This window comes from Ursus arctos, unplaced genomic scaffold (assembly GCF_023065955.2).
Source record: "Ursus arctos isolate Adak ecotype North America unplaced genomic scaffold, UrsArc2.0 scaffold_34, whole genome shotgun sequence".
Lineage (NCBI taxonomy): Eukaryota > Metazoa > Chordata > Mammalia > Carnivora > Ursidae > Ursus > Ursus arctos.
The window spans coordinates 30,492,261-30,504,555 of NW_026623030.1; the positions used below are offsets into that span (position 1 = coordinate 30,492,261).

At 59.3% G+C, this 12,295-nt stretch overlaps 1 protein-coding gene across 3 annotated transcripts; it reads left to right on the forward strand.

Annotated features, from left to right (window-relative positions):
* Window positions 1-69: 69 nt before the first annotated feature.
* Window positions 70-7,543, forward strand: LOC113266848 (uncharacterized). 3 transcript variants are annotated; one of them, XM_057306041.1, is made up of 4 exons: window positions 70-445; window positions 2,098-2,569; window positions 2,720-2,829; window positions 3,541-7,543. In XM_057306041.1, the coding sequence occupies exon 4, from the start codon at window positions 6,092-6,094 to the stop codon at window positions 7,481-7,483; it is 1,392 nt and encodes a 463-aa protein (XP_057162024.1). In that variant the 5' UTR covers window positions 70-445; window positions 2,098-2,569; window positions 2,720-2,829; window positions 3,541-6,091; the 3' UTR covers window positions 7,484-7,543. The 3 variants fall into 3 exon arrangements, with proteins under 3 accessions (XP_057162024.1, XP_057162026.1, XP_057162025.1); XM_057306043.1 differs by lacking the exon at window positions 70-445 and adding an exon at window positions 976-1,068; XM_057306042.1 differs by lacking the exon at window positions 70-445 and having other exon boundaries at window positions 999-2,569.
* The last annotated feature ends 4,752 nt before the right edge of the window (window positions 7,544-12,295 follow it).

Below are 12,295 nucleotides of genomic sequence, written 5' to 3' on the forward strand. Positions count from 1 at the left end.
AGGCTCCAGCTTCCGCCAGCTACGACTCCCTAGTGCGCGCCACACCCTTCTGCTCTCGGGCGGCCTTCATCCCCCCGCCCCCGACTTGCACTGCTGTTTTGTTCAGACCTCTGTTGCAAAGCACTCTCCTCTGAGGACCAGCCCGCACAGCCAGGTGTGCGCCCCGCTCCTGGATATTGTTTCCAATGCCGGGACCCCCAGCCGCATGTGAGGGCAGCACGGCTTTCCAGCTGCAGGGCGCTTCTGTTTTCTCTCTTCGGCGAGCATTTACAGAAACATTAGGACCGCGTGCCGGCTTGATCACTGGTGGTGGACATTTTTTTAAAATGGTCAACACTTGGCTCCTTAAGATGAAGCTAATGAGAGAGGGATGAATTACCGGTTTGTTCGGACGGTGACTGTTGGGTACTACACGCAGCTGATGGTGTAGGACCCGGAGCTATAGGTGAGCAGAGCAGAAAGGGAGGTGCGGTGCCAGCCAGACGGCGCGCTCCCGAGGGCGAGAAGTAGGGGGAGGCGGGGGCGAGGTCCTGATGAGCAGTCTGGATCCCATCGGGGGAGGGGGGCGCCGTCTGCGGGGGAGACGTGATCCCAGGCCACGCCAGACCATTCCCTGGTCAGCGAGCAGCACCTACGCTTGGGGGTGCTGCCGACCCCAGCTTGAGAGCCTGCCCGGCACTTTCTGACCCCTCCCCAGTCTGCGGTGGGCACTGCACCCTTTCCTCCCCGCGCGGCCGTCGCCGCCTCTACGTGACCGCCCCCCACCCACGTTCACGGCTGCGTGCTCCGTGTGGCACACGGTGCGCGTGGGGGCACGGGGCGGGGAGTGGGCACGGGGACAGACCCGAGCACCCGACGGAGGCTGGAAGCCCGAAGCCCGGGGACCGGAGGAGTGCGCAGGCGCCGGCTGTGAGGCGCGCGGGTTCCGCCCCTTCCTCTGGGGCCTCCGATTGGCCCGCGTCGCGCCTGCGCAATGGGCCGTGCGGCCGGCAGGTCGGGTTTGGACCCGAGGTGTGCCCGCGGGCTCAGTCGGCTCAGCTCTTGTCCCCGCCCGTGGTCCGCGCTGCGGTGAGCGACGGCCGCGTGTCCACGGCAGGGCGGGGGCCGGCGGGCGAGGGGGCGGCGCGCGGCCCTCCCCTCTGCGCCGGCCCACCCCGGGGACGCCCCCGCCCCGGGTGGTGACCCCTCTCCTCCCGCCCGGCGGCCCTGCCTCTCCTGCCCCCTGGGCGTGTCCGTAGCACCAAGGAGAGCGGGCACAGCACCTGGCACTGGGCGCGCAGACCGTGCATTTCGTGCATTTCACACCCGTGGCTGGGGCGCGAAGGGGCCGTACCGCGCGCTTGAAGGCCGGCGTCCACTGCGCTGTCCGCAGATGTTCGCGCTGACCCGGAGCGAACGCTCGTTCCCCGGACAGCGGGCGCGGCGGCAGGGCCGCAGGTGCACGCGCAGGTGGGCCTGGGGCCAGGGTCGAGGCCGCGCACCTGCTGTCCGGCACCGCGCACACATTCCCGTGCCCTTCCGTCGGGATCATGGACGCGCCGTCTGTTAATTGTAAGAGTCGCTAGAGAGGTTCCCGTGGCATCACAACCCAGTGTGGCCAGCGCAAGGAGAACTAGTGGGATGCACGCTACTTCCCCGGCCGTGGGCGCAGCACGGCAGTGACCCCGCGCAGTAACTAAAGGTTACACTGAAATGACCATTATATCCGAGTCATCGTGATTTTCAGGGGTGGCCCGGACGAGGTGCCACGCCTCTGTCCTCTGACGGAGAAACGGCATGTGTGGGGGTGCTGGCCGGTGCCCTAAAGGCTCTGGTGGCACCCGCTGTGTGCCGAGAGTGGGGAAGAGAGTGCGCACCGCTCAGCCAGGGCCTGGTGGTGAGGCCGCCAGGAAGGGACGGCGGGCCCGGCCATGGTTCTCTGTGTGCCGCACACAGTCACTTCTGGCTTTTGTTGTTACTACTTTTAATTTCAAGACACTCTGGAAAACTTTGATTTGCTAAAGTAATTTCCTTTTTTGTACCTTAGAATGAGGCATAGTTTTTTGGGTTTGGTTTTTTTTGTTGTTGCTGCTAAGATTTTATTTATTTATTTGATAGAGCACAACCAGGGGAAGTGGCAGAGGGAGAAGCAGACTCCCCTCTGAGCAGGGAGCCCGACACGGGCCTTGATCCCAGGATCCAGGATCATGACCTGCGCTGAAGGCAGATGTTTCACCGACTGAGCCCCCCAGGCGCCCCAGAGATTTTACTTTTACACCCCAGTTGGGGTTACAGTGACTGGGGTGTTGTAGGGGTGTGTGGAGGCCCCCCCCCCCCCGCTTTGTGGACGGCGGCCAGGACCTCACACAGAGTGCAGGCTGCTGGCACCTGCATGCAGACGTGGGGTTGGGCTGCCCCAGTCCCGTGTCACGGCTGTTTCGGGCTGGGCCGCGCAGGACGGCGTCTGAAGCGAAGAGTTCGGAACCGCGCCGGTCAGCGTCAGAGCCTCCGTGTAGGATGGAGCGCTCACCAGTGGTGAAATGTGCGGACAGTGAGATTTACCGTCTTACCTACCTGATGACTTACAGAGGTTAGTTTTTTCCAGGGCACCGATGCATACCAGGGCTTCGGGGGTTTATTTAGGATGATGGTGCTTGTTTATGATTTTGTGTTCTTGTATTTCTGCTTGTGAGCTTCGGAGGTGAAGTGCCGTTTTACCTGGAGCTCATTTCGTTTCAAGTGTATGTTCCGGTCGGATGCCCTGGACGAGAAGCAGTGAGTCCCTCTGGAAAGACTGACCTTGGCTCAACTCTGAGAAGCACATTATCTTCCAGACACAGGTTCCACCAGGTCAGGGCAAGTCTCTCAGAGCTTGGACACTTCCAGCATGTGTGCACACGTGTGTGTGTGTGCATGTGTGTGCATGCACACATGGGTACGTGTGTCTGTGTATATGTGTGCGTGCACATGTGTGTTCACACGTGTATGTGTGCACATGTGTGCCGTCATGCATGTGTGCGCATGTGTCTGTGTGTGCACGCATGGGTGCGCACGTGTGTATGCGTGTATGTGTGCATGCTCGTGTGTGTATGCACGTGTGCAACGTGCACCTTCATGCATATGTGTACACACATGTACGTGCACGTGTGTGCATGCATGTGTATGTGCATGTGTGTCCGTGTGTGCACACACGCGTGTGCTTGCGTGCATGTGTGCATATGTGTGCGTTTCTCTGCCCCGCAGGCCCGCCCCACAACCCCCCCATGTCCCCTGTGGGCCCCGCGCCCCTTCCCGGCTGGCTCATTCCGGGGACTGTGCAGGCAGCTGTCGTGCAGACCTGGCTGCCCAGCAGCGGTTGGGTGGAGATCCGAGCTTCCGTTCCCCACAGGCCCCCGGGGAGTCCACCACCCCCGAGTGTTCAGCTGTTCACCTGAAACTGCCAAGTGGCAGCTCACTTTTGTCCCTTCTGCAGTGAGGTCCCACTGTCTGTGAAAGGCAGGCATTGCTCAACGTCGAAAAACCTTAAAATTTATTTTCCCTTTTCCCCTCCCTTCCTTTCAGATACGTTGCTATAGCAACCCTGCTTCTGCCAGATGTTCCTGCTGCCTTTTCATCCCAGCAGCAATGGTTTTGGTGGTTCTCAGACGTGGCCTTGTCCCCGACTTCCCTCACTCGGATTCCCTGGCAGAATCCCGATGTCCTCCAGGAGCCCGTCCTCTGAGGTTGGACCGTACGTACCGGGAAGACTCATGCACGAGTCACGCTCGTGCTGCTTTCCCGCTGTTGCTGAAGCAGGGGGTGTTTGTCTCTGGCGCATCGGCTATAGCTGCCAACCCTTCAGCGTGAACGGTTTTTGTTCTTGCTTTTCTGAAACATTTGCTTTTTTGTGCTTTTTGTATGATTTCCCCCTCTTTGTGATAGGTTTTTCTTCTGTCTTCCCCCTTTCTGAGTCTGCCTTTTAAAACGAAGTGAATTTCTACTGTCTATCCGTCTGTCTGTCCGTATCCTTCTGTCGATCACCTGTCTGCCGTCCCTGCTCCTGGTGTCCGTGTGTCTCTCCTCCCTGCTTTGCTGAGTCAGGTCACGGCGGCTCCGTGCCGAGCACCTGACACCCGTCTCCGGCATGACTCCGTGCCTTCAGCACGCACACCGGCTTGGCTGCAGTAATACGGGAAGCTTCCACCCTGCAGGAACGCCCCCCATCATGCTCAACCCAGGACTTGCTCAAGGACTGCCGCCCCAAGCGCCTGCTCCCCTGACTGCGTGGGCGTGTGGTGTCGCTACAACCTGGTTTTCCTGTTCCTGTACATTGGACTCAGGCTAGATGGTCGTGGCGAGAACACTGTATCGGTGACCTTATGCGAACGTTACTCTGAAATCCGGTCCAGCGGGTGGGGAGGGAGAGGCAGGTGCGGCCGACGTGTGTGCCGGGGAGCCGTGGCTGTGGCTCGAGGCCAGCCCAGTGCTTGCGTCATCTTCACTGTGGGCTGGAGTGCCTGGCGGAGACGCCCTGTTGCTGTCTGCGTCTCTGTAGCGCCTTGCTCCCCCCCCGCCCCGCCCAGTCCTGCCACGTCAGAGCCCTTGCCTGTGGGAAGGCCCGTGGCAGGAACTGGGCACCAAGCATCGAGCTTACCCAAGAGGCCGTGTGGTGGTCACCGTGGACTGCGAGCTGTCCTTCCGTTCTCTGCCTGGATTGCCACATTTTAGAATTCTCTTTAGACCCACACAAAACCAAATGTCCTTTAACATTTAACTGAGCCAAAGAAATGCAATTACCTAATTTTATAAGCAAAGGTGTTATTTTTAAGTATATTTCGCCAGCTGTTTTGGTATTTCTGAGACTCTGCGGGCTGCCACATGCCTCTGGGATGGTCCTGCCCCTGCTCTCCATCGCGAGCCTGTGGGAGCTGCCGCCCGTGGTCGCCCTCTGACACTAAGCGTTCTGCTTGAGCAAAGAGCCCAGGTGTAAAAACAGATGGTGTTTGTGGGAGAATAACCCCCGAGGGGCAGTACGTACGAGTGTCCCGTGTCAGCACCTGTCCTCCGATGGCTGTGGTAGGACTTGCTGGTGTCGGGGCAGCAGGGGCGGCATGCCAGTGGCCTGGGCAGCACGCGGAGCACAGCGGGGGGCGAGGGCACGAGCCCTACCCCAGCAGGGACGTCGGTCTCCTGCGCCCCCCGTGGCCTGTGCTGTGGTTTTGTCCTTCGTTGGGTTGCTCTTAGGACTCCTGACGTCTCGGATTCCTCGCGGATCGCCAAGCTGTCCGCGTGGGGAGAGGTGCTTGCCTCTGCCGCTGGGCCTGCCGCCCTCCGGTGTTTACGTCGCACGGCTGTTTCTCGCGCTGCACTTGGTTGTCGGCGTCGGCAGTTTTGGTGTTTTACTCAGACTTTCTGTTGGTAGATCACGACCATTCTTGCAAAGACGCTGCTTCGAATTCCGAGTGTGCCTCCTTCAACGGTTCGGTCTTTAGCCAACGACCCACAGACAAGCACAAAACAAATAAGGCTTTTTGGGTCCTTTTTGTCAAGTGCGGAGGCTGACGTGGTTTTTTGGAATTTGTAGGCATTGGGCTGATAGATCCAAGCTGTGAAGTCTCGCTCTTCGTTATGGAAACGGAAAAGATGGCAGGGAGCCCCTTCCTTGAGACTCCGTGTGGTACAAATCGGCACGCGTCCGCCGTCCGAGGTGTTGCTCTGCTAAGAGCGGTGCGCGGGGGCTCCAGGGCCCGGGAGCGTGACCTGCAGACAGGGACGCGGTCCGGAGGCGCAGATGCTGACGCCAGCCGGTGAGAAGCAAACGAGCAGAAACTGGCCCCGTGGGTCATGGCCTTTCTCCTTCTACACGTACCGAGTGCGTCCCTGACGGCTTCTGTGGGCTCGGGAATGGCGGCCGCATCCGCGACGACGAGCCCGTTTGTTCTGAAGCGGAGCTAAGTCAACACGATGCCGAGCCCTTGGCCAGTTGGTGCGTCGCAGCGAGAGACGCGCGGACACGTCCTCTCGCCTGGGAGGCCGCCCAAGCACACGGAGCGGCGGCACACGGGCCGGCCGGGGGTCCCGGGCACTGGGAGGCTCGGTTGGTCCCCGCGCTCACCGACCTGAGCCGTGACTGATGAGGTCGTCCCCTTTCTACCTGCATGCCTGCGCAGGTGACCCATTCAGCGAACGCGGGGGTCAGAACCCGCGGGGCGTGAGCTCTCGGGAGAGGCAGCTGATCCCGGCCGGGGCGGCTCTGGCAGACCCGAGGCCCCTTCCCTGTGACTGTCCCCTAGAGCGGCGCACCCCGGCCGCCAGCCTGCGCTCGGAGAAGGCAGGTGCGTGGCGCGTGAGCCTGGCCTCGCTGGCTGCGTTCGCGCGCTGTTGCGTGTGTCCTGGGCGGTGCGCTGTGAGGTGGGAGTGCCCGCTACGGGCCGGGGCTGACCGTGGGCACATGGCTCGCTGCGCCCGACTGGTGCCAGGTCTGTCATCTGTGAAGGGGGAGCGACGAGTCCACACGCTCTTTCAGTTTGGTTTGAGGATCAAGCGCCATGAGACCTGTGGGGCGCGGCCGGCGCTGCGTGTACGAGAGCCGCAGGGGAGCCGGCGGGGTGTCAGAGCGCTGCGCCCGGACAGGCAGGGCGCCTCGCAGGACTGGGGGGAAGACACGAGGGGGTGTAGACGGCGGCCGCCCTCCGGTTGGGCTGCCTGCGCCTCTGTGGGCATCCAGAGGAGCGGATGGCGTCTGTGGGGCGTTTCTCGCTCACTGAGCTCGTGCTCGGTCAGGCCACAGGGCAACACGCAGCTGAAGGTTCTGGTGGAGTCGGAGATACGTGAGCTGAGCGGCAGAGTCTCCGGAGTCTCCGGCTCTTCCTGGACGGGCGGTGGCACTGACTCGGCCCCCGCTGGACACCGCCACGCCGCCCTGCGCCCTTCCCTCTGGCCCGCGCCGTCTACCTTGTCTCCTCCGCCCTCAGCACCCCGTCCGTCTGTCCCGTGCAGACCGGCCGCACCTGCCCCCCAGCCAGCAACATGCCGGCGACCCTGCGGCATCCAGCCTGTGGGCCAGGTGGGCGTCAGCATGCGGAGCTCAGGACGCCAGCAACCGCAGGGCACGGCCCCCGCCGGCTCCCGGGACAGACCTGCCCGGCAAGTAGACCCGGTAAGATTCGGTCTCGGCGGCACGAGGACCTGTGATGACGCCGTGGGGAAGGATCGGAAATGGAACCATTTGCATGTATTTGTCAACATGGCAGACGGTGATGGAAGGGATCTTTCGTCCTGTCTGTGCATCTGTCTGTGTCACAGCCCGCGCAGGGTCCAAGGCAGGGAGGTAGCTCTCCGTGTCCCCCTTCTGTCCAGCCCCTCCAGGGCTTGGCCGTCGGCCTCCCTTCCCTTCTTCCTGCGGCTTTCCCTGCCTTCTGTGTGTCTGCTCGGTGCTACACCCCTGCTGGCGGTCGCGCTCTTTATTAAGCCTGGGAATGGGGGTGAGACGGGGGAGGCACCGAGGCTTCAGGGGCCCGGGTGACCTTTTTGGTGCTTGGATGGGAATGGTGTTGTTAGTTTTACCTCTGAGGTGTAGTTCCTTAATTTGAGTAAATACAACCGTAGAGGCGAGTCTGCTTGGTTAGGGGGCGGTCGCTCCTGCGCTGCAGGGCAGGTGGGGAGCGGGCTGGCCGGCGGGGGTGGGGGGTGGGGGAGGATCCGCTTGGTCCCAAGGGAGGTAGCACACGACGCAGCGGGTACAACGTGGCGTCCACGTGGGGGCGGCCGCGGGTGGCTGCGCCTGTCGAGGGGGTGCCAGGCCCCGCAGCGGGTTCGCGAGGCCAGAGACAGGGCGGAGTCGCTGGAGTCGGAAAAGAGAAGTGGGGTGGTTAGAAGCTTGGAAACTTGAAATAATGTTAAACCACTGGGATGGTCTTTCTGATTCCCTTATTGGAACAAACCGAAAGCTGCCTACGGTTCTAAGCGATTTATCCCAGGTCATGTGGGCAGTTGGGGGAAAAGCCGGCGTTTAAACCCAACTCTCAGCATAGTCAGGGTCTGACCCTAAATGTCCCCCTCCCTCCAGGGCCTCCCACATGGCCTGGTTTCGTTTTGGAAACACTAAACAACGTTTAACGTTTTATCGGACTATCTGACACATTTATGTATTCTCGCCTGTGTTTAGAAACACTGAAACATCTGGACAATAAACAGGAAGGAACGTATACTCTGCAGGGGACGTGATAACCACTCGTGCGGACGGACACGCAGTAGAGCAAATTAGCTCGCGGACGCTACGGGTCCAAGTCGCTTTTATCCAGATTTCAGTCGGAGGAAAGATGCATTTGGCGGAGTCATCTGGGATTTCACATCCCGGGAGGCTTTGTGTCTCTCGAAGGTGTTGAACAGCGACCTGCGCAGGCGCCTCCCGGACTTTGCAGATGGGACCCCGTGTCTGTTCTGCGCAGACACCTCTGTCTAACATGGGATTTCTGCCAAAGGCTTGACGCGCTTTAAGGATTTCAGTACTTATTTTCAAATATTTGGGGGTGTTCCTGGTTTCTGTTCTTTGTGATCAAAACAGATGTCGTGATTTCAATCTTTAATATTTTACTTCGTTTTATGGCTTGGACGTGGTCTTAGTGACGGTTACATGTGCTTTAGAAGAACCGCGTGCCTTGGGCCGCTGGGCGGCCCGCGGCTAATGGCCGGTGAGGGGCTGAGTCGCGTGCGTTCTCCTGATCTGATTGTCCTCCTTCCTCCGCCGCCGAGTGGGGAGACCGGCGTGGGCCCGGCAGCTCCTCCTGCGCCCGAGGGGTGGGGGCCGAGGATGGCAGCCGGGCCCCGGGCCACACCCTCCCTCTCCGAGGGCCACGCGCACTCGCTGTCTGTCCTCCCGACGCGTGAGGCTCGCCTGTGTCTAGTTCGACCGCAGCAGCCACAGAAGCGCGGACGGTCACGCTCAGGCTCGCGTTGTGCGCCGGCCAGGCTGTCACGTCCACGGCCCGGTGGTCTGGATCATGGCCTGGGAGCCCTCTCCGTTTTGCTGGATTTTTGGTGTTTCTCAAGAACCTTTCATCATCATTATTTATCCCAAACTTGGCTTGCACCTGCCCTAAGAATTCGTAAACTTAAGCAGACGCTACAAATGTGTCCGAAGGTTATCCCAACGCGGAGGAGACCCGTGTGGAAGGAAGTTGGGCGAGTAACTAGCCTTTAGTCTTTAAGTCTTAGCTGATCCTTCAGCGGTGTACCCGGTGATGACTCGCTAAATGACGTTTTGGCGGTTAAGGAAGGTAGACGCGGCTGCCGCGTGGAACTACGAAGAGGCTGGTTTCGGGCTTCCTGGGAGAGCCTGCCGGGCAAAGCGTCGAGAGTGAGGACTCAGGCGCGAGGCGGGTTTGAAGCCAAGGGCTGGTCTGGGCTCTGAGGCTGTGCTGGAACTCGTTGTACGTTGCTCTGCGGAAACGTGGCCCAGGGCTGGAGGCGGGATGTGTTCCATCCCACAGACTTCAGTAGCGGTATTCGTCGTCGCAAGATTTGATCTGCTTTATTGAAGGGTTTTAAAATTTAATCGAAGAAACAAATTTGAGAAAATGTTTAACAGAAGGAAATTTTTTTTTTTTTAAGATTTTATTTATTTGACAGAGAGAGACAGCCAGCGAGAGAGGGAACACAAGCAGGGGGAGTGGGAGAGGGAGAGCAGGCTCCTCCTCAGCGGAGGAGCCTGATGTGGGGCTCGATCCCAGAACGCCAGGATCACGCCCTGAGCCGAAGGCAGACGCTTAACGACTGCGCTACCCAGGCGCCCCAACAGAAGGAAATTTTTTAATATATTTGTGGTTAAGGACGGTACAAGTAAGTAAATGAAATAAAAACACCCTTGAGATGAGTAACAGATTTGGTTAAGCCCAGAAAGTTATTGAAAGACTCACTGTAGAATCTATTCCAGCACTTACGATGTTTCTGCTTCCCTGGGCGTGTGCTGTGGGGACCGTGCGGCCGACAGGAAGATGGCCGTGTTTCTGGAGACCTGCTCCGGACGCGTGTGCGCAGACTCGGTTTTCGAGTCCCGTGTCTGTGCAGGGTCAGTACTGCGGGCGCTCAGAGGAGGTCCTTGTGCAGAGCGCCCGAGCGTCTCCTGAGAACGGTCACACGTTTCCCGGACCACAGCGTCCACGCAAAATGGGCAAACCTTCCAGAGGGTCTTAAAAACAAGGATGAGCGTGTATTCGAGCCCCGTGAGGACTGCTGCCCGGGATGCGTGACCTTCGCGGACGAGAGAGAGGAGAGCGAGCGCGGGAAGGAGTGTGTAACACGGGGCTGCGTTTGCTTCCGTGGCGTCAGCAGTGACATCACGGTGACCAAGGACGTCCCAGAAGATGACACACTCGACCTTGTGCTTCGAGCGCGTGCGGGTTTGCAGGCTTCGGAGGGATGGGCGCTTGCGGAGGTTTTTACTCTCACGTTCGGTTTGACGTGTTTCTCGCAGGTTATTTGCTCACGACGCAGACGGACAGCGTGTGCTCGGGGCGGAAACGGACCCCTGCTCTGAAGGGTGGGGAAGCCCCTCCGACCTCGGCAGGAGCGGAGCCTCCCTGGGGGACGGTGCAGGGCCCAGCAGCGGGGTCACGAGCAGCCCCCACAAATGCAAACCCCTGCAGATTGTTAGCCTTTCACAACAGGCTCCTGGGACGGGGAAGTGTGGGCTCGCGGGAGGGCCACGTGGACGGGGAGACACAGCCAGCAGTGGCTGCCCGGCCCATGTGCCCTCACAACATGCTCACGGAGCGGCGGACCGCGGTGCTCTCACTCGCGCCACGGGTCTCCAGGCCCTCTTTGGGCTTCCTGCTGGACGCAGCCACAAGGAGAACCAGGACCCCCACCACACACTTGTGACTTGGCTGCACCGAGTGCATCACTGTCCCGGTCTCGAGGAGACTTCATGCTGCCACGGTCGGCAGGTCGCTCACGCTGCGCACTGATTTCCCCAAAGTCCGCTGGTATCGATCCACCGTCCCCCCATCACTAAATGCCTGGCCGTAGCTGAAAGAGGAGGGGAGGACAGGTCTTCCTCCCTGTTTCTGCCTCGCTCACTGGCACCGGGGTCCGCTGGGTCAGTGTCCACACATCTGAGAAACCCGCATGCAACGTCTGTGTGCACCAAACTTCCGCTGTCATAGGTGCATTTACCCCATTTCCTGCAGGAACACTTGATGGCAAGACGTGGCCTCATGAAGACCGAGGGACATCTCCTGTAGACACTGGTTGGCTGTTCTCTGGTCTGGGAGACGCCCGTCTGTGGGAGAACGCTGGTTCATCCAGGCCACTGAGTGAGCGTGGACGCAGGGAGAAGTGGCAGTTACGTGGGCACCGTGTTCAAGTCCACAGCGAGTGACGGCTGAGAACACTCAGTGTCCGCGAGCCCGCGGGATGCCACGACGGACCTAGGGATCCACCCTCGGAGACGCAAATCTCATTATCGTGTCACCTGAAACATAACAGGTCCCAGGTTAATGACAACGAACCTCATGGTGTCTTTAGACAATACAACCGCTTAGAGATCCAAACCCAGTGTTGAAAAGCAGGTGACTGAGAAACGTGGACGTGTCAAGATGGCATATTTCCCCCATCAGGCCTTGGGGAAGATGCTGGAACGGGTGACGCCCGAGAACACCCTGTGGGAACCAGGGAGCTTGTCCCTTTGGTCCTCGGCTGAGAAAGCGCAAATGTGTTTGTGTCCGTTACCCGTGAATACTGCTATGACTGCTGGCCTGTTTAAGGAGGAAGTAACGTGACTCTGTCATCTGGCGAGTAGGTTACTTAAAACAATGAATAAGTGTAGTGATCTGAAGGGGCACCTGCACCCAGTGTTTACAGCAGCAACGTGCACAACAGCCAAACTGTGGAAAGAGCCCAGACGTCCATCGACAGATGAACGGATAAAGATGTGGTAGAGATACAACAGAATATTACTCAGCCATCAAAAAGAAACTTGCCCTTTACAACGATGTGGATGGAACTAGAGGGTATGATGCTGAGCGAAGTAAGTCAACCAGAGAAAGACAATTCTCATACAATCTCACCGATGTGTGGAATCTGAGAAACGAGGCAGAGGGTCATAGGGGAAGAGAGGGAAAAAGGAAGCAAGATGAAACCAGGGAGAGAGACAAACCATAAGAGACTCTTCGTCTCGGGAAACACACTGAGGGCTGCTGGGGGGAGGGAATGGGGTGGCTGGGGGATGGACATTGGGGAGGGTGTGCGATGGAACGAGCACTGGGTGTTACATGCAACTGATGAATCACTGACCTCTACCTCTGAAACTAGTGATACACTATATGTTAATTAATTG